The 20,917-nt window shown below is 38.7% G+C and overlaps 1 protein-coding gene and 1 long non-coding RNA gene across 3 annotated transcripts in view; both read left to right on the forward strand.

The window, feature by feature from the left end:
• The first annotated feature begins 865 nt into the window (after positions 1–865).
• Positions 866–12,765, forward strand: LOC133656948 (uncharacterized). 2 transcript variants are annotated; one of them, XR_009827205.1, is made up of 5 exons: positions 866–986; positions 2,679–2,812; positions 11,595–11,743; positions 11,835–11,957; positions 12,143–12,765. It is a non-coding gene; the product is annotated as an uncharacterized LOC133656948 (long non-coding RNA). The 2 variants fall into 2 exon arrangements; XR_009827204.1 differs by lacking the exon at positions 12,143–12,765 and having other exon boundaries at positions 11,835–12,052.
• Positions 12,766–16,346: 3,581 nt separating this feature from the next.
• plcb1 (phospholipase C beta 1) overlaps positions 16,347–20,917 on the forward strand; it is a 58,709-nt gene continuing 54,138 nt past the window's right edge. Inside the window, 2 exon segments of the mRNA XM_062059313.1 lie at positions 16,347–17,352; positions 19,878–19,955. Coding sequence (XP_061915297.1) covers positions 17,254–17,352; positions 19,878–19,955 — 177 coding nt within the window. The 5' untranslated portion in view covers positions 16,347–17,253.

Consider the following 20,917-nt stretch of genomic DNA (forward strand, 5'->3'; position numbering starts at 1 on the left):
ACTTTTTTATTTTATTTTTATAACCTCCGCTTGGGTTTGTTAGGACCATAACTCAAAAAAGTTATGGACGAATTTTGATGAAACTTTTTAGAAATGTCAAAAATGGGATAAGGAACAAGTGATTGCATTTTGTGGCTGCTGTGGATCACCGTCTGGAATTTCTAAAAGGACTTTCTAGTTTTATTTGTTACTCATCAGTCTACTTCCTGTTTGGCTAGGGACGATCAAAGTGTCTAAGAATGGACAAACGGGACTTTACCAGTTGGACCTAGGAGTGCACCAAAAATCGATTCACTTGCGAATCACGATTCTTATTCATCCCGATTTTAAATCGATTTATAAATCTCAAAAATTGAATTAATGATATATATAATATATATATGTATATATATCATTAATTCAATTTTTGAGATTTATGTATATACAGTTTGGGGAAAAAATATGTTTTTAGGCCATGAATCCAGAAGGCGCTTTTCTAACCTATAATTTTTATGCCAAATAATACATTGCAAGAATCGAATTGAACCCAGAATCGATCCAGAGGTGAATCGTCACCCGAGCAATCGAAATTGGACCGAATCGTTAGGTTCCCAAAGACTGACGCCTCCATTGTAACGTCAAAAATCACTACCTTCATGACTTTGATGTTTTTTGTGTGGTTGTTGGGGACAAAAAATTTCAGATTTTGCAGCAGCTTTTTCGAAAAGGTGTGGCCAAAAAATGCAACGTTGTAAGGCTTCTTTCTTTTTCCAGCCTGTGGTTTTATGGACTTGTGATCAAAGTGTTTTTGTTCTTTGTAACCTCAAAGTACAGGATTCCAACAAATTTAACTGCTTTTTTTAACCTGTTTTGTTCCCACTTGCAGCTCGACAAGGTTTTGCGGGCGCCAAAATGTGCAGGGAAGTTGCGAGATCGCACATAATGCAAAGGGATGAAGTTGATTTTGTGACAATCGGCGAGGTCCCAACATGGCAAAGTCCTGGAAGGTAGATAAATATCAGGCTTAATTACAAAACACAAAACCAGTGAAGTTGGCACGTTGTGTAAATGGTAAATAAAAACAGAATACAATGATTTGAAAATCCTTTTCAACTTATATTCAATTGAATAGACTGCAAAGACAAGATATTTAATGTTGGAACTGAGAAACTAAAAATGTTTTGCAAATAATCATTAACTTCGAATTTAATGGCAGCAACACATTGCAAAAAAGTTGGCAAGGGCATTTTTACCACTGTGTTACATGGCCTTTCCTTTTAACAACACAGTAAACGTTTGGGAACTGAGGAGACACATTTTTGAAGCTTTTCAAGTGGAATTCTTTCCCATTCTTGCTTAATGTACAGCTTAAGTTGTTCAACAGTCCGGGGGTCTCCGTTGTGCTATTTTAGGCTTCATAATGCGCCACACATTTTCAATGGGAGACAGGTCTGGACTACAGGCAGGCCAGTCTAGTACCCGCACTCTTTTACTATGAAGCCACGCTGTTCTAACACGTGGCTCGGCATTGTCTTGCTGAAATAAGCAGGGGCGTCCATGATAACGTTGCTTGGATGGCAACATATGTTGCTCCAAAACCTGTATGTACCTTTCAGCAATAATGGTGCCATGGTTAAGTTACCATGCCTTGAGCACTAATACACCCCCATACTATCACAGATGCTGGCTTTTATACTTGGTGCCTTTAACAATCCGGATGGTTCTTTTCCGTTTTTGTTCCGGAGGACACGACGTTCACAGTTTCCAAAAACAATTTGAAATGTGGACTCGTCAGACCACAAAACACTTTTCCACTTTGCATCAGTCCTTCTGGGTGTTGTTGATAAATGGCTTTCATTCTGCATAGTAGAGTTTTAACTTGCACTTACAGATGTCGCGACGAACTGTAGTTACTGACAGTGGTTTTCTGAAGTGTTTTTGAGCCCATGTGGTGATATCCTTTACACATTGATGTGCGTTCACTAATTTTTGATGCAGTACCGCCTGAGGGTTCGAAGGTCTGTAATATCATCGCTTACGTGCAGTGATTTCTCTGAACCTTTTGATGATATTACGGACCATAGATGGTGAAACCCCTAAATTCCTTGCAATAGCTCGTTGAGAAATGTTGTTCTTAAACTTTTCGACAATTTGCCCACGCATTTGTTGACAAAGTGGTGACCCTCGCCCCAATCTTGTTTGAGAATGACTGAGCATTTCATGGAAGCTGCTTTTATACCCAATCATGGCACCCACCTGTTCCCAATTAGCCTGTTCACCTGTGGGATGTTCCAAATAAGTGTTTGATGAGCATTCTCCAACTTTCCCAGTCTTTTTTGCCACTTGTGCCAGCTTTTTTGAAACATGTTGCAGGCATCACATTCTAAATGAGCTAATATTTTCAAAAAATAACAAAGTTTACCAGTTGGAACATTAAATATCTTGTCTTTGCGGTCTATTCAATTGAATATAGGTTGAAAAGGATTTGCAAATCATTGTATTCTGTTTTTATTTACCATTTACACAACGTGCCAACGTTTTGTATGACATACTGATACATTTTAAAGTGAGAAAGAGAAAATAAACGCTCAAACGAGGCGAGGTTACAAGTGCTGTGCTGCAGGTGGGTTTGGGTGAGCAAATCCAACGCTCCCTTTTCCCACCTACCTGTAAAAATGCCGTAAACTTTATTGTTTCAGAGGAAGACGTTGCTTGCACCAAATGTCCTGCAAAGACATCACGCTTCAACACATCAAACCCTATGCGGTGCCTGAAATGCCAGCATCGCGACGACGACAATCGCCTACCAAGGCACCTGCTGCCGCAAAGAAAGGTGGTCACACACTGCGCTTACATCTACTTTTGGAAAATAATAGATATAAATAAGGCACCAGTATCGCTGTCAAAAAGCAGGAGGTTATGGATAATGCCTTGGGGGGGAAAAACCCTTTGTGCATTTTTGTCCAGATTTGCACCAAAATGCTGACTTATTTCAATCCTAAATAACAAGCAAACAGCAATGGATATTTATGATACAGCTGCTGGAGAAATATTGGCAATTGTCCATCAAAGTGTCCTTCATTTCTCGTCTCAGATTTTAAAAAAAAGGTGTGTTGTGTCATGAAGTGTTTTATATTTGAGCAGCGTCCTTGAAGCCAACCCGCCATGAAATGCCGTGTGTGGTGTGACATTGCAGTGTAGTGTTGTGTGTCTGCCATGTTGCCAGACTGGTGAGTGTGCAGCAACACTGCCAGCTTGCTCTTTTCATGGATGGGCCGACGTTGTTTCTCCTGGAACGCCACCACCTCCTTGTTTACGACGTCTCCCCGGCCTCGCCCACGCGCCTGCCGTAATACCCGCCTACATTGGCACACATGGAAACACGTCGTCAGTGTTTCTCTTTTTCGTGATTGGCCTTGTTTTTGTTTTGTTTTCACCGGTAGGACTGGAATAGGATTGAGTTAAAGCTGCATGTTTCTGCAGATAGAGAGCCATTCCTTTAAAAGACTGACTCGTTATTTTTATTTTATTTGAGCAACATAACCACTGGTCGCCGTTATAAGATGTGAATACGAGTAATTTACATTTACACAAATATTGGTAAAAACAATCCTAAAATGTCAATAATTGTATTTATTATTTGTCAAAGTGGTTCCATTTCGCCGTGCTTTGACAGTGATATCACTATTTTGAGTTTTCCCTAACCTTCAGAACTTTGTGCCATTTTAATAACACAGATAACAATACACTAAACAAGTAAGAATAAACTAAGTGTTAAGGGTCTGAAAAAAAATGTTTTACTTCGAAATAATCGCAATTCTTTTTTGTAACGATTATTAAAGGCCTACTGAAAGCCACTACTACCGACCACGCAGTCTGATAGGATTTCATCATTGATATATGAACTAACATTGCAACACATGCCAATACGGCTGGGTTAACTTATAGAGTGCAATTTTAAATTTCCCGCGAAACTTCCGGCTGAAAACGTCTATGTATGATGACGTATGCGCGTGACGTCATTCGTTGAAACGGAAGTATTCGGACACCATTGTATGCAATACAAAAAGCTCTGTTTTCATCGCAAAATTCCACAGTATTCTGGACATCTGTGTTGGTGAATCTTTTGCAATTTGTTTAATGAACAATGGAGACTGCAAAGAAGAAAGCTGTAGGTGGGATCGGTGTATTAGCGGCCGGCTGCAGCAACACAACCAGGAGGACTTTGACTTGGATAGCAGACGCGTTACCCGACGCTAGCCGCCGACCGCATCGATGATCGGGTGAAGTCCTTCGTCGCTCCGTCGATCGCTGGAACGCAGGTAAGCACAGGTGTTGATGAACAGATGAGCGCTGGCTGGCGTAGGTGGGTAGCTAATGTTTTTAGCATAGCTCTGTGAGGTCCCGTTGCTAAGTTAGCTTCAATGGCGTCGTTAGCAACAGCATTGTTAAGCTTCAAGGTTCAACTTTATTGTCCCCGCGGGGAAATTTGTCTTGGGCACAGTGCATCATTGCTTTCTTAACATACACAAAAACACAAGCGCAGACACAACCACAACCAGACAACTAACATTTAAACATCAGAACATGGAGCTTGATAGACATAGGTGGCACTTTGATGTAGGCATAAAATCTACAGCAGGGGTCACCAACGCGGTGCCCGCGGGCACCAGGTAGCCCGTAAGGACCAGATGAGTAGCCCGCTGGTCTGTTCTAAAAATAGCTCAAATAGCAGCACTTACCAGTGAGCTGCCTCTATTTTTTAAATTTTATTTATTTACTAGCAAGCTGGTCTCGCTTTGCTTGACATTTTTAATTCTAAGAGAGACAAAACTCAAATAGAAGTTGAAAATCCAAGAAAATATTTTAAAGACTAGGTCTTCACTTGTTTAAATAAATTCATTATTTTTTTTACTTTGCTTCTTATAACTTTCAGAAAGACAATTTTAGAGAAAAAAATACAATCTTAAAAAGGATTTTAGGATTTTTAAACACATATACCTTTTTACCTTTTAAATTCCTTCCTCTTCTTTCCTGACAATTTAAATCAATGTTCAAGTAAAAAAAAAAATTTTATTGTAAAGAATAATAAATACATTTTAATTTAATTCTTCATTTTAGCTTCTGTTTTTTCGACGAAGAATATTTGTGAAATATTTCTTCAAACTTATTATGATTAAAATTCAAAAAAATTATTCTGGCAAATCTAAAAAATCTGTAGAATCAAATTTAAATCTTATTTCAAAGTCTTTTGAATTTCTTTCAAAATTTTTGTTCTGGAAAACCTAGAATAAATAATGATTAGTCTGTTAGAAATATAGCTTGGTCCAATTTCTTATATATTCTAACAAAGTGTAGATTGGATTTTAACCTATTTAAAACATGTCATCAAAATTCTAAAATTAATCTTAATCAGTAAAAATTACTAATGATGTTCCATAAAAAGATTCGAATTAGCTAGATTTTCTCGTCTTTTTTTCGGTTGAATTTTGAATTTTAAAGAGTCGAAATTGAAAATAAACTATGTTTCAAAATTTAATTGTAATTTTTTTGGTGTTTTCTCCTCTTTTAAACCGTTAAATTAAGTCTAAATATCATTAATTATTAATAATAACATAGAGTTAAAGGTAAATTGAGCAAATTGGCTATTTCTGGCAATTTATTTAAGTGTGTATCAAACTGGTAGCCCTTCGCATTAATCAGTACCCAAGAAGTAGCTCTTGGTTTCAAAAAGGTTGGTGACCCCTGATCTACAGTATGGAGATAAAGATAAAGTGCCAGTGTGCATTGCACTAGAGCTAATAGATAAAGTGCTATGTGCTAAAGTGCTACATGCTAAAAAAGTGCTAACCTATGTATTAACATTCTATTGCACCTTGTTGGTCAGCTTAATGGGGGCTGGGACAAATGATAATTTAAGGCGGTTCGATTTGCATAGTGGGACCCGGAGTCTTCTCCCTGATGGCCGGGTTTTATATTCAGGGAATAGTGGGTGTTGTGAGTTGGAAATAATTTTCTTAGCTTTTTTCCTAACTGCCTGCTCATAGATGCTCTGTATAGGCTCATATTCTTTCCTCCCTACGATTTTCATTGCCGTTTTATGCATGCCGGCCAGTTTGCTTTTTAGCTTAATGGTTAGGTTGCCAAACCATGAGGTGATCCCGTATCTAATGATGCTCTCTACAATGGCACGGTAGAAAATCATCATGATGTGGGTGCTTACGCCGTACAATCTTAATCTTCGCAAAAAATATAGCCTCTGTTGCAGTCTATTGCACAGTTTGTCAATATGTGTCTTCCAGCAGAGAAGATTATCAATATGAATCCCTAAATATTTAAATGAGGATACCTGGGTGATTTCCTGGCTGGAAAGCATTAACCGTGTATTTACATGTCCATGGTTTAATAGTATTGTTGATTTTCTGTCTATCCTTCCAGTCAGGGGTTTATTTCTTTTGTTTCTATCTGCAGTTAAGCCCGATGCTATCACGTTAGCTCCGTAGCTAAAGTGCTTCGCCAATGTATTGTCGTGGAGATAAAAGTCACTGTGAATGTTCATTTCGCGTTCTCGACTCTCATTTTCAAGAGGATATAGTATCCCAGGTGGTTTAAAATACAAATCCGTGATCCACAATAGAAAAAGGACAAAGTGTGGAATCCAATGAGCCCTTGTACCTAAGTTGCGGTCAGAGCGAAAAAAGATACGTCTAGTCCTTCACTCTCACGTTCCTCATCCACGAATCTTTCATCCTGGCTCAAATTAATGGGGTAATCGTCGCTTTCTCGTCTGAATCGCTCTCGCTGCTGGTGTAAACAATGGGGAAATGTGAGGAGCCCTTCAACCTGCGACGTCACGCTACTTCCGGTACAGGCAAGGCTTTTTTTATCAGCGACCAAAAGTTGCGAACTTTATCGTCGATGTTCTCTACTAAATCCTTTCAGCAAAAATATGGCAATATCGCAAAATGATCAAGTATGACACATAGAATGGATCTGCTATCGCCGTTTAAATAAAAACATTTCATTTCAGTAGGCCTGTAAATCGATTAAAAATTGTTTTTTATTTTTTTTTTTTTTTTTTTTTTAAATCTGTCCTGTCCAGCCACTCAGACAAATCGTATGGTTGATGTTGATGATCTATATCTGCTGTACAGATTTACTTTAGAAAAGATAAGTGTTGGATTTTGACTTTATTAAATGTTGGGGTAAAATTTTATTCAACAAAACCAGTTTTCTTTTAAGTAATATAGAAATGTATCAGAGCTGTTTGTCTATTTTATGGAGGAATGTAGTTAATCATAGAACTGACACTCAATGTTATTACAAATAAATTGTGTGTGCGTGTGCTGTGCATGCGTTAATAATATTAGAATAAAAATTAGGACATAATAAAAATATAAATACAAAATTATAGTGTGCGTACGGTTGACCTTAACAAAACAGTGAACCGTAAAAGTGAATCCAAATAAAAAAAAGTAACAAGTAAAATAAAAATAAACCAAATCAATTATACTGAACAAAAATATAAATGTAATATTTTTGTTTTTGCTCCCATTTTTCATGAGTTATAAATGACAATAAATGGGTTGTACTTGTATAGCGCTTTTCTACCTTCAAGGTACTCAAAGCGCTTTGACAGTATTTCCACATTTACCCATTCACACACACATTCACACACTGATGGCGGGAGCTGCCATGCAAGGCGCTAACCAGCAGCCATCAGAGGCAAAGGGTGAAGTGTCTTGCCCAAGGACACAACGGACGTGACTAGGAAGGTAGAAGGTGGGAATTGAACCCCAGTAACCAGCAACACTCCCATTGCTGGCACAGCCACTCTACCAACTTCGCCACGCCGTCCCTAGTTGAACTTAAAGATGTCAAACACAACAGACCTTCCATCCATCCATCTTTTTCCGCGTATCCGAGGTCGGGGTCGCGGGGGCAGCAGCCTAAGCAGAGAAGCCCAGACTTCCCTCTCCCCAGCCACTTCGTCCAGCTCCTCCCGGGGGATCCTGAGGCGTTCCCAGGCTAGCCGGGAGACATAGTCTTCCCAACGTGTCCTGGGTCTTCCCCGTGGCCTCCTACCGGTCGGACGTGCCCTAAACACCTCCCTAGGGAGGCGTTCGGGTGGCAGCCTGACCAGATGCCCGAACCACCTCATCTGGCTCCTCTCCATGTGGAGGAGCAGCGGCTTTACTTTGAGTTCCTCCCGGATGACAGAGCTTCTCACCCTATCTCTAAGGGAGAGCCCCGCCACCCGGAAGAGGAAACTCATTTCAGCCGCTTGTACCCGGGATCTTGTCCTTTCAGTCATAACCCAAAGCTCATGACCATAGGTGAGGATGGGAACGTAGATCACCCGGTAAATTGAGAGCTTTGCCTTCCGGCTCAGCTCCTTCTTCACCACAACGGATCGATACAGCGTCCGCATTACTGAAGACGCCGCACCGATCCGCCTGTCGATCTCACAATCCACTCTTCCCTCACTCGTGAACAAGACTCCGAGGTACTTGAACTCCTCCACTTGGGGCAAGATCTCCTCCCCAACCCGGAGATGGCACTCCACCCTTTTCCGGGCGAGATCCATGGACTCGGACTTGGAGGTGCTGATTCCCATCCCATCAAACACAACAGACCTATTCCTCTTAAATATTGTTGACAAATCTGTCTAAATCTGTGTTAGTGAGCATTTCTTCTTTGCCAAGATAATCCATCCCACCTCACAGGTGTGTCATATGAAGATGCTGATCAAACAGCATGACTATTGCACAGGTGTGCCTTAGACTGCCCACAATAAAATAACAGAACATCCGGAAAGTATTCAGTTTTTCCACATTTTGTTATGTTGCAGCCTTATTCCAAAATAGAATAAATCCATTTTCGTCCTCAAAATAAATTCTACACAAATTACCCCATAATGACAATATGAAAACTTTTTTTTATTTGCCAATTTATTAAAAATAGAAGTATTCAATTTCAGACCCTTTGCTCAGTACTTTGTTGATGCACCTTTGGCAGAAATTTCAAGTCTTTTTGAATACGCTTGGCACACCTATCTTTGGTGGCTGGACAACAGCCGTTTCTTTCCGTTTTTTGAAAGACTCTCAGACCACGAGAAACCAAATTCTCTGGTCTGATGACACAATGATTGAAGTCTTTGGCGTCTTGTTTGCACGGAACCAGGCACCGCTCATCAGGACCGTCCCTACAGGGAAGCAGGGTGGGGGCAGCATCATACTGTGGGGATGGTTTTTCAGCGGCAGGAACTGGGAGACGTGTCCGGATAGAGGGAAAGATGAATGTTAGAATCAAACGGCCGGCGTGTAAGAAGTGCAATACTTACAGTATAAACACTTTGTAGGGCGCAACATAACACTGCTACTTTGTACTTAGTCTACACAGTACTGTCTTGGAAGTGCAAAATTCAGATATAACATTTATCATCAGAAGCTCATTTTTTACATTTTTATTATCAAACAACATTTATTAACGGATAAAATGTGGACAGTAGTCATCTCTATGCGTCGTACAAAAAAATATTTTACATTTTACAAAGTACAGTGGTGTGGAGCCTTCAAGTATATAAAACAATGTTTTTAATATTCTCTCAATATGGTGGTAGTGTGACATTTGTAATGAAAGGGGCTGATAAAAAAGGACTAAAACATGTTTAAATACATTTTATTTATTTTTAGTATCAACATTTCAGATGTTTTCATTACATTACAGAACATCCGGAAAGTATTCATATTTTCCACATTTTGTTATGTTACAGCCTTATTCCATAATTGAATAAATCAATTTTTGTCCTCAAAGTTCTACACACAATACCCCATAATGACAATGTGAAAAGTAGAAAAAAAAGAAAAAAAACATTTTGCCAATTTATTAAAAATCTAAGTATTCAGACCCTTTGCTCAGTACTTTGTTATTGCGCCTTTGGCAAAGATTACAAGTTTTTTTGAATACGCTTGATTTGCCGGACAACAGCCGTTTTTTTGTAAAAAGTTTGCCAAAACGCACCTGAAAGACTCTCGGACCACGATGAAAATAAATTCTCTGGTCTAATGAGACAAAGATCGAAGTCACGTTTGGACGAAACCCGGCCCCGCTCATCAGGACCGTCCCTACAGTGAAGCAGGGTGGAGGCAGCATCATGCTGTGGGGATGGTTTTTCAGTGGCAGGAACTGGGAGACTCGTCCGGATAGAGGGAAAGATGAATGTTAATCAAACGGCTGGTGGGTAACAAGTGTAATACTTACAGTAAAAACACATTTTAAAGTGCACCATAACACATTCAGCTTCCTGGAAAAAGCTACTTTGTAGTTAGTCTACAGCAGGGGTGTCAAACGTACGGCCCGAGGGCCGGAACAGTCCCGCGAACAAATTTTATTCATTTTTAAAAATTAATTTTTAGTCCATCTTCATGCAACAGGTATCGTGATTCTTATTCTTCCCATTCCTAAATGTATATAACTTTCAAAAAATAAATAAAATATATATTTTAAAATATATATACCGTATTTTTCGGACTATAAGTCGCAGTTTTTTTCATAGTTTGGCCGGGGGTGCGACTTATACTCAGGAGCGACTTATGTGTGAAATTATTAACACATTACCGTAAAATATCAAATATTATAATTTAGCTCATTCACATAAGAGACTAGACGTATAAGATTTCATGGGATTTAGCGATTAGGAGTGACAGATTGTTTGGTAAACGTATAGCATGTTCTATATGTTATAGTTATTTGAATGACTCTTACCATAATATGTTACGTTAACATACCAGGCACGTTCTCAGTTGGTTCTTTATGCCTCATATAACGTACACTTATTCAGCCTGTTGTTCACTATTCTTTATTTATTTTAAATTGCCTTTCAAATGTCTATTCTTGGTGTTGGCTTTTATCAAATAAATTTCCCCCAAAAATGCGACTTATACTCCAGTGCGACTTATATATGTTTTTTTCCTTCTTTATTATGCATTCTCGGCCGGTGCGATTTATACTCCGGAGCGACTTATACTCCGAAAAATACGGTAAATATTTTTATTTGATAATAATACATTTTTATATATTTTTTAAAATATATATAAATGTGTTTTTATTTTATAAGAATATAGTTTTATATTTTTTTAAATATATATAAATGTGTTTTTATTTTATAAGAATGTAGTTTTATATTTTTTTAAATATATATAAATGTGTTTTTTAATTTTATAAGAATACTTTATTTATTTATTTTTTCTAAATGTGTCCACTGGGTGTCGCAATAGCAATTCTTTGTATCTTTGAAGATGATGCTACATATGTACAAAATAAACCACATGATGTTAGCACATCAGTCGAGGAAAATGATCAAAGTACATAAATAACATCCTGTAATTTGATTTTGATATCATTTTTTTATCTTGATAGATTGAAAATGAACACCAATGAGTTTTGACTGATGAACATTATCACATCATTTATTCAAAAAATATAAATAACGACAAATACAGATAGAATACTAAAGCGCAACATGTAAATGTAAAAAAAAAAAAAAAAGAATATTATGATTTGTACATTTTCAGAATGTGCTTGTTCTATTTATATAAATCCTGGGCCCTCAGCGCGCTTCCCAGAGCATCAGTGGATCTGACTCCCGACTCCTTCAGGTCTCTGGTTGTGGCAGGTCACGACCACTGGGTTCTGGACTTTTACGCCCCCTGGTGTGGACCCTGACAACATTTTTGCCCCTGAGTTTGAGGTCCTGGCTCGGGTGAGTCTCACCTTTTTCCCTGGTTTTGTTGCGGACAAGAAAGGTGAGTAGGGGTGTGTCTAAACGGGCCGGGTCACTGTGGGGTTGACAGGTCCTGAAAGGGGAGGTCCGAGCTGGCAAGATGGACTGCCAGGCTCACTATCAGACATGTCAGTCGGCAGGCATCACCGCCTACCCCACCGTGTGCTTCTACCCATACCAGCATGCCAAGAGGGTGAGGACACACACACACACACACACACACACACATACATTAATAGAAACCGAAACACATGACACATGTGCATACGGTAGTACCCAGAAGTTAAAGTTAAAGTACCAATGATTGTCACACACACACTAGGTGTGGTGAAATTTGTCCTCTGCATTTGACCCATCCCCTTGATCACCCCCTGGTAGGTGAGGGGAGCAGTGAGCAGCAGCTGTGGCCGCGCCCTGCAATCATTTTTGGTGATTTAACCCCCAATTCCAACCAATGATGCTGAGTGCCAAGCAGGGAGGTAATGGGTCCCATTTTTATAGTCCTTGGTATGACTCGGCCGGGGTTTGAACTCACAACCTACCGATCTCAGGGCGGACACTTAACCACTAGGCCACTGAGTAGGAAAAAGCTGTTGTTGCCTTATTTCCGTGTTAAATAAATGCCAACTCAGCCACCTTTGGCCAATATGGTGCAAGAATACCTATACACACACTGAAATCTGTTGACCAAGTTATTTGGGGGACGGCGCGGCTCTGGTTCAATCCCCAGCTTCCGCCATCCTAGTCACGTCCGTTGTGTCCTTGAGCAAGGCACTTCACCCTTGCTCCTGATGGGTCGTGGTTCGGGCCTTGCATGGCAGCTCCCGCCATCAGGGTGTGAATGGGTGAACGTGTAAATAGTGTCAAGGCGCTTTGAGGACCTCGAAGGTAGAAAAGCGCTATAAAAGTATAACCCATTTATCATTATTTTTAAACAAAGAAAACAATCTGTAATTGTCTTTATTTTTGAGTTATCGTGCCGCATACTTGCCAACCTTGAGACCTCCGATACCGGGAGGTGGGGGGTGGGGGCGTGGTTAAGAGGGGAATATATTTAAGCTAGAATTCACCAACTCAAGTATTTCATATATATATATATATATATATATATATATATATATATATATATATATATATATATATATATATATATATATATATATATATATATATATATATATATATATATATATATATATATATATATATATATATATATATGTGTGTGTGTGTGTGTGTGTATGAAATACTTGACTTTCAGTGAATTCTAGCTATATATATATATATATATATCTATATATATATATATATATATATTTTTTTTTTTTAATTTTATTATACATATAAATAAAATAAATACTTGAATTTCAGTGTTCTGGAGGCTATCCAGTAGATGGCAGTATTGTCCTTTTTAAGAGTGTCACAACATTGCTGTTTACGGCAGACGAACTGCTTTACGGTAGACTAAACGTGACTGCTGTTGTTGTGTGTTGTTACCGCGTTAATGAAGCTGCCTAACAATAAACCCACATAAGAAACCAAGAACTCGCCCTCGATCATGCTACAGTTATGACGTCATTGGGCAGGAAAGCTGTTTATATTGTGGGAAAGCGGACGTGAGAACAGGCTGTCCCCACTCAGGTCCGCATTGAGCTGGAGGGGGCGTGGCCTCCAGGTCCGGCTGAATACCGGGAGTTTGTCGGGAGAAAATTTCTGCCGGGAGGTTGTCGGGAGAGGCGCTGAATACCGGGAGTCTCCCGGTAAAAACGGGAGGGTTGGCAAGTATGTCGTGCCGTGATTTCACTAGTCCGGCCCACTTGGGTGTAGATTTTTCTCCATGTGGCGCCTGATCTAAAATGAGTTTGGGGACCCCTGGTCTCCACAGTACTGCCATCTAATTAGAGATGTCTGATAATACCGGACTGCGGATATTATCGGCCGATAAATGCTTTAAAATGTAATATCGGAAATTATCGGTTTCAAAAAGTAAAATTAATGACTTTTTAAAACGCCGCTGTACGGAGTGGTACACGGACATAGGGAGAAGTACAGAGCAGTTGTGTCTCCCAGTCATACTTTCCAACCCTCCCGATTTTTCCCGGGAGTCTCCCGAATTTCAGTACCCCTCCCGACAATCTCCCGGGGCAACCATTCTCCCGAATTTCTCCCGATTTCCACCCAGAAAACAATATTGGGGGCGTGCCTTAAAGGCACTACCTTTGCGTGCCGGCCCAGTCACATAATATCTACGGCTTTTCACACACACAAATGAGTGCAAGGCATACTTGGTCAACAGCCATACAGGTCACACTGAGGGTAGCCGTATAAACAACTTTAACACTGTTACAAATATGCGCCACACTGTGAACCCACACCAAACAAGAATGACAAACACATTTCGGGAGAACATCCGCACCGTAACACAACATAAACACAACAGAACAAATACCCAGAACCCCTTGCAGCACTAACCCTGATAGCCCCTACCTAAACCCCGCCCACCTCAACCTCCTCATGCTCTCTCAGGGAGAGCATGTCCCAAATTCCAAGCTGCTGTTTTGAGGCAAAAATAATGCACTTTGTGACTTCAATAATAAATATGGCAGTTTTTCCATAACTTGAGTTGATTTATTTTGGAAAACCTTGTTACATTGTTTAATGCATCCAGCGGGGCATCACAACAAAATTAGGCATAATAATTCCATGACTGTATATATCGGTATCGGTTGATATTGGAATCAGTAATTAAGAGTTGGACAATATCGGATATCGGCAAAAAAGCCATTATCGGACATCTCTCCAGAGTCGGGACCCGTGGTGGACCGCTCGCCTGTGTATCGGTTGGGGACATCTCTGCGCTGCTGACCCGTCTCCGCTCGAGATGGTCTCCTGCTGGCCCCACTATGGACTGGACTCTCACTATTATGTTAGATCCACTATGGACTGGACTCTCACATTATTATGTTAGATCCACTATGGACTGGACTCTCACACTATTATGTTAGATCCACTATGGACTGGACTCTCACATTATTATGTTAGATCCACTATGGACTAGACTCTCACTATTATGTTAGATCCACTATGGACTGGACTCTCACAATATTATGTTAGATCCACTATGGACTGGACTCTCACATTATTATGTTGGATCCACTATGGACTGGACTCTCACTATTATGTTAGATCCACTATGAACTGGACTCTCACTATTATGTTAGATCCACTATGGACTGGACTCTCACATTATTATGTTAGATCCACTATGGACTGGACTCTCACACTATTATGTTAGATCCACTATGGACTGGACTCTCACATTATTATGTTAGATCCACTATGGACTGGACTCTCACTATTATGTTAGATCCACTATGGACTGGACTCTCACAATATTATGTTAGATCCACTATGGACTGGACTCTCACATTATTATGTTAGATCCACTATGGACTGGACTCTCACTATTATGTTAGATCCACTATGAACTGGACTCTCACTATTATGTTAGATCCACTATGGACTGGACTCTCACATTATTATGTTAGATCCACTATGGACTGGACTCTCACACTATTATGTTAGATCCACTATGGACTGGACTCTCACATTATTATGTTAGATCCACTATGGACTGGACTCTCACTATTATGTTGGATCCACTATGGACTGGACTCTCACAATATTATGTTAGATCCACTATGGACTGGACTCTCACACTATTATGTTAGATCCACTATGGACTGGACTCTCACTATTATGTTAGATCCACTATGGACTGGACTCTCATTATTATGTTAGATCCACTATGGACTGGACTCTCACACTATTATGTTAGATCCACTATGGACTGGACTCTCACATTATTATGTTAGATCCACTATGGACTGGACTCTCACTATTATGTTAGATCCACTATGGACTGGACTCTCACTATTATGTTAGATCCACTATGGACTGGACTCTCACTATTATGTTAGATCCACTATGGACTGGACTCTCACATTATTATGTTAGATCCACTGTGGACTGGACTCTCACTATTATGTTAGATCCACTATGGACTGGACTCTCACTATTATGTTAGATCTACTATGGACTGGACTCTCACTATTATGTTAGATCCACTATGGACTGGACTCTCACTATTATGTTAGATTCACTATGGACTGGACTCTCACTATTATGTTAGATCCACTATGGACTGGACTCTCACATTATTATGTTAGATCCACTATGGACTGGACTCTCACTATTATGTTAGATCCACTATGGACTGGACTCTCACATTATTATGTTAGATCCACTATGGACTGGACTCTCACTATTATGTTAGATCCACTATGGACTGGACTCTCACTATTATGTTAGATCTACTATGGACTGGACTCTCACAATATTATGTTAGATCCACTATGGACTGGACTTTCACTATTATGTTAGATCCACTATGGACTGGACTCTCACTATTATGTTAGATCCACTATGGACTGGACTCTCACTATTATGTTAGATCTACTATGGACTGGACTCTCACTATTATGTTATTATGACACATAAGATCAAGATAGGTGTCCTCTCCAAGGTTTTTCAGTCATTCACATCAACGTCCCATTGGGGTTGTGAGTTTTTCCTTGCCCTTATGCAGGCTCTGTACCGCGGATGTCGTTGTGGCTTGTGCAGCCCTTTGAGACACTTGTGATGTAGGGCTATATACGTAAATAAACATTGATTGATTGATTGATTGATTGATTGATTGATACATCTAATGTCTTGGAAGTGCAAAATTCAGATACAACATTTATCATCGGCAGCTTAGTGTCGCAATAAAACTACATTTTTATGATCAAACAACATTTATTAACGGGACAAAATGTGTCATCTCTACGCGCCGCACAAAAAAAAGGTCGACCACAAGCCGCCCTTTTCGGGCCTGGGAGCCGCGTTACTATGGCAACAAGCATCAGATCCGGCGTGGCGACAACAAATTGTTGAGGGTAGCGTAGCAACATGGTCTCGCCGCTGACACCTGTTGACCCCCGGCGTCAGGGGTCAACGGGCCTCCAGGCGAGGAGCAACCCGGTTTGACCCAAATCCGTTACGGCTCCGCCTCCGCCCGGTCGCCCTTTCCTTCCTCTTTTTCCTCTCCTTCTCTCCCACGCTGATACTCCCCGCGCATCCCTCCCCCAACTCTTGGGAAGATGTGCGCATGTCGCCGATGAGTCAGTTTGTGGAGGCAGCGCGCGTGTGTGTGTAAGTGTGTGTGTGTGTGTGTGTGTGTGTGTGTGTGTGTCTCCCACAAAGGCATCTACTTCCGCCTGTCAGCCAGACGCAGCAGAGAGGGGAGGGGGAGGACGGTCGCAGAAGATGCTGCCGCAGCTCCTCGTCTACGCCTGACCTGTGAGGGACTCGGGATGCACGGCCACGCTTAAGGGCGGCGGCGGCGGCGGCGGCTGGGGGGCGGGAGAGCGCGCACGTGCGGAGAAGCCATGGCGAGCGCCCGGCCGGGGGTCCACGCCTTGAAGCTCCAGCCTCCCGCGGTGTCCTGCACGCTGAGGAGCGGCAGCAACTTCATCAAATGGGACGAGGTGAGACGGCGCCGATTGCAAAAGTACTTTTTTTATTTTATTTTTTTTATTTTTTCTATGAACGTACCCCAAAAATGTACATTTTACGATGAAAAGACGAAATTGGTCACGTCGTGGCTGCCAGCACCTGTTGATTACACGCCAGCGAGGTGCGTGTGCTGGCATGTTGGAGCACCCTTACAATGGGAACGTGCGATCTGGTTGCTACGGTAACTGGGATGGCTACCCATGCCTAAACAAAACCTGATGTGTGCGTGAGGACCTACAGCACTGTTGTATCTAAAGTGTGTGTGTGTGGCTAGTTGATTCTTGGTCAATACAACAAAGCTTTACGCTCTATTTTGGAGAGTCAGTTGCCATGACAACTGTTGACTGGTTAGTCAGTGCACAGGAAAAACAAGTCACCTTTGAATCGCAATTTTCATTAATTTCGATTCTAAATCAGTTCATACTTTTCAAAAATGGATAAAAAAAGAAAATATATGTATATATTTTTATGAGAATACGTTTTTAAAAAGATGTTTTTGGCCATCTCAGTGCAACCAGAATCGTGATTCTTATTCATCCCGATTCATAATTTTCAAAAACATCTATTTAAAAAAATAACTCGAATACATATTTTTAGATATGTTTTTTTTATAAGAATAAACATTTTTTAAATATGTTTTTAGGCCATGTCAATGCAAACAGAATCCAATTCTCACTCATCCCGATTCTAAATTGATTTATAATTTTCAAAAAATCTATTAATTTCTTTAATGAAATATATATTTTTAAATATATGTGTATGATTTTTTTTTCATTTATAAAAATGCATTTTTAAAAATAAATTTTTTGTCTATTTTCATGCAACAGGTATCGCGAAATTAATCAAATATATATTTTTAAATATATATAAATGTTTTTATTTCATAATAATACATTTTTATAAATTTTTTTAATATAATAAAAACATTTTTTTATGAGAATATAGTTTTATATTTTTTTGAATTATATATAAATGCGTTTTTATTTTATAAGAATCCATATTTATATATTTTTAAATATATATAAATGTGTTTTTTTATTTTATAAGAATACTTCTTTTTTTTTAAGACGTTTTTAGGCAATCTCCATGCAACAGAAACCTGGTTCTCGTTCATCCCGATTCTAAATCAAGTCATCATTTTCAAAAACGAATTTTAAAAAATTATAATAATTGAAATTTTTAAAAAATATATATATATATATATATATATATATATATATATATATATATATATATATATATATATATATATATATATATATATATATATATATATATATATTAATTTTTTTTTTTTTTTTTTGTATAAGAATACATTTTTCAAATACGTTTTTAGGCCATCTGAATGCAACCAGAATCCAATTCTTATTGATCCCGATTCTAAATTGATTCATAATTGACAAAAAAATTGATTTAAAACAAATGAATAAAATATATATTTGTTTATTGATTTATAAGAATATATTTTTAAAAATAAATTTTTGGCCTTCTGCATGGAACCAGTATTGTGATTCTTATCATTCCAAATCTAAATGTATCCATATTTTTAAAAAAAATAGATTTGAAAAAAAAAAAGCATCTATTTTTTAAATATTTATAGTTTGTTTTTGTTTTTTTATAAGAATACATTTTTAAAGACGTTTTTATGCCATCTCCATGCAACCAGAATCTGGATTTTTATTCATCTTAATACTAAATTGAGTCAGAATTAAAAAAACAAAAAACACGATTACATTTTTTTAATAAAATATATCTTTTAAAATACATGTATGTATGTTTTTTTAATTTATAAGAATACATTTTTTAAAATACATTTTTAGACCATCTACATTCAACCAGTATTGTGATTCTTTTTCAAATGAACGTAATTCTAATTCTAAGATGGAGTTAATGAGTGCTTGCAATGATAACACAAGTAACCATTTAAAAATATATAAACATGTATTACTCATTACTGCAGAATTGTTTACTATTGTACTGTAATTAAAAGATAAAGCATTTTATCCTAAATAAATAAACAAAACATTTAATGGAATTAAATTAGCGTTCACTTAATTCTACTGTTAAATCAACGAGCGATGCACAGAAAAGCTATAGTAAACCAAACAGGATTTACTTACAGCAGGAAGTGTGCGAACTTGTCCAGAAGATGGCGCCGTAGCCATAACAACAACACACCTTTTCAGCTCTTTGTTGAATACAAAACATTACGGCCGTCGACGTAAAAAAAATAATCCATAAATTAGCCGCACCGTTTTATAAGCCGCGGGGCTCAAAGCGTAGGGAAAAAAAGTAGCGGCTTTTAGTCGGGAAAATGCGGTTTGTGTAGATTGTGAAATCGCTTGTTATGAATGATGAGGAATGAGTCATTTCCTTGTCTGGTGTTAGCACACTGCATGTTTTAAATACACCAGTGCAGTCAATTAGGAGGCACCCCAGGGGTCTGTCCTGGATACTCTTTGCTTTCTATTAAAATCCTGCCATGTGTTTCCTGCAGGATCTCTCCACTGTGACGCCAGTGACTCTTCACGTGGATCCTCATGGACTCTATCTGTACTGGACCGACCAGAACAAGGTGCACGCACTCACACACACACACACACACACACTCCTTCTTACCTTCTTGAGACCTGTAAAAAATGCCTACCTCTTTAGGACCACCCTTTCTAGATAGATACTGATTTGTATTTACTACATTAATAATATATACAAACTATGCAAATATTAAAAGGCTTGTTGTGAAAAATTTGTTGGAATTTCACAAGAAAAACGTAACATTTTGGCACTATTATAATAAAAGTTGTAATTTTTTCTCAACACAAGTCCAAATTTTACAAGAAAAACTGAACATTTGTGCAATATTATGATAGCAGTTGGAATTTTACTCAATGACAGTCGCGATTTTACAAGAAAAGCTTAAAATGTGGGCAATTTTACGAAGAGTCGTAATTTCACTCGACAAAAGTCAAAACAATTTAAGAAAACGTACAAATTTGGGCAATATTATAATCCATCCATCCATCCATTTTCTACCGCTTGTCCCTTTTGGGGTCGTGGGGGGTGCTGGAGCCTATCTCAGCTGCATTCGGGCAGAAGGCGGGGTACACCCTGGACAAGTCGCCACCTCATAATTATGACAAAAGTCATAATGATACTCAAAAAATGTCACTATTTTATAAGAACAACAAAAAAATGGGCACTATTGTGATAAAAGTCAGACTTTCATGACAAATGTCACCAATTTTCATCAAAAAGTAATAATTTTGCATCAAAAAGTAATAATTTTGCATCAAAAAGTAATAATTTTACGAGAACATATTGCAATATTACAGAAACAGAGAGAATATGAGAAATTGTTCCTAATTTCATAAGAAAAATGTCAACACATTGACTGCTTAATTTATTTCTTTTTGGAATTTTTTGTTTGTAATTGGTTTTTAATCTTCATTATTTACTTCAAGTTATTACAGTATGTCTCTATATACATCCATCCATCCATCCATCTTCCACTTATCGCGGGGGCAGCAGCCTAAGCAG

This window comes from Entelurus aequoreus, linkage group LG09 (assembly GCF_033978785.1).
Source record: "Entelurus aequoreus isolate RoL-2023_Sb linkage group LG09, RoL_Eaeq_v1.1, whole genome shotgun sequence".
Classification (NCBI taxonomy): domain Eukaryota; kingdom Metazoa; phylum Chordata; class Actinopteri; order Syngnathiformes; family Syngnathidae; genus Entelurus; species Entelurus aequoreus.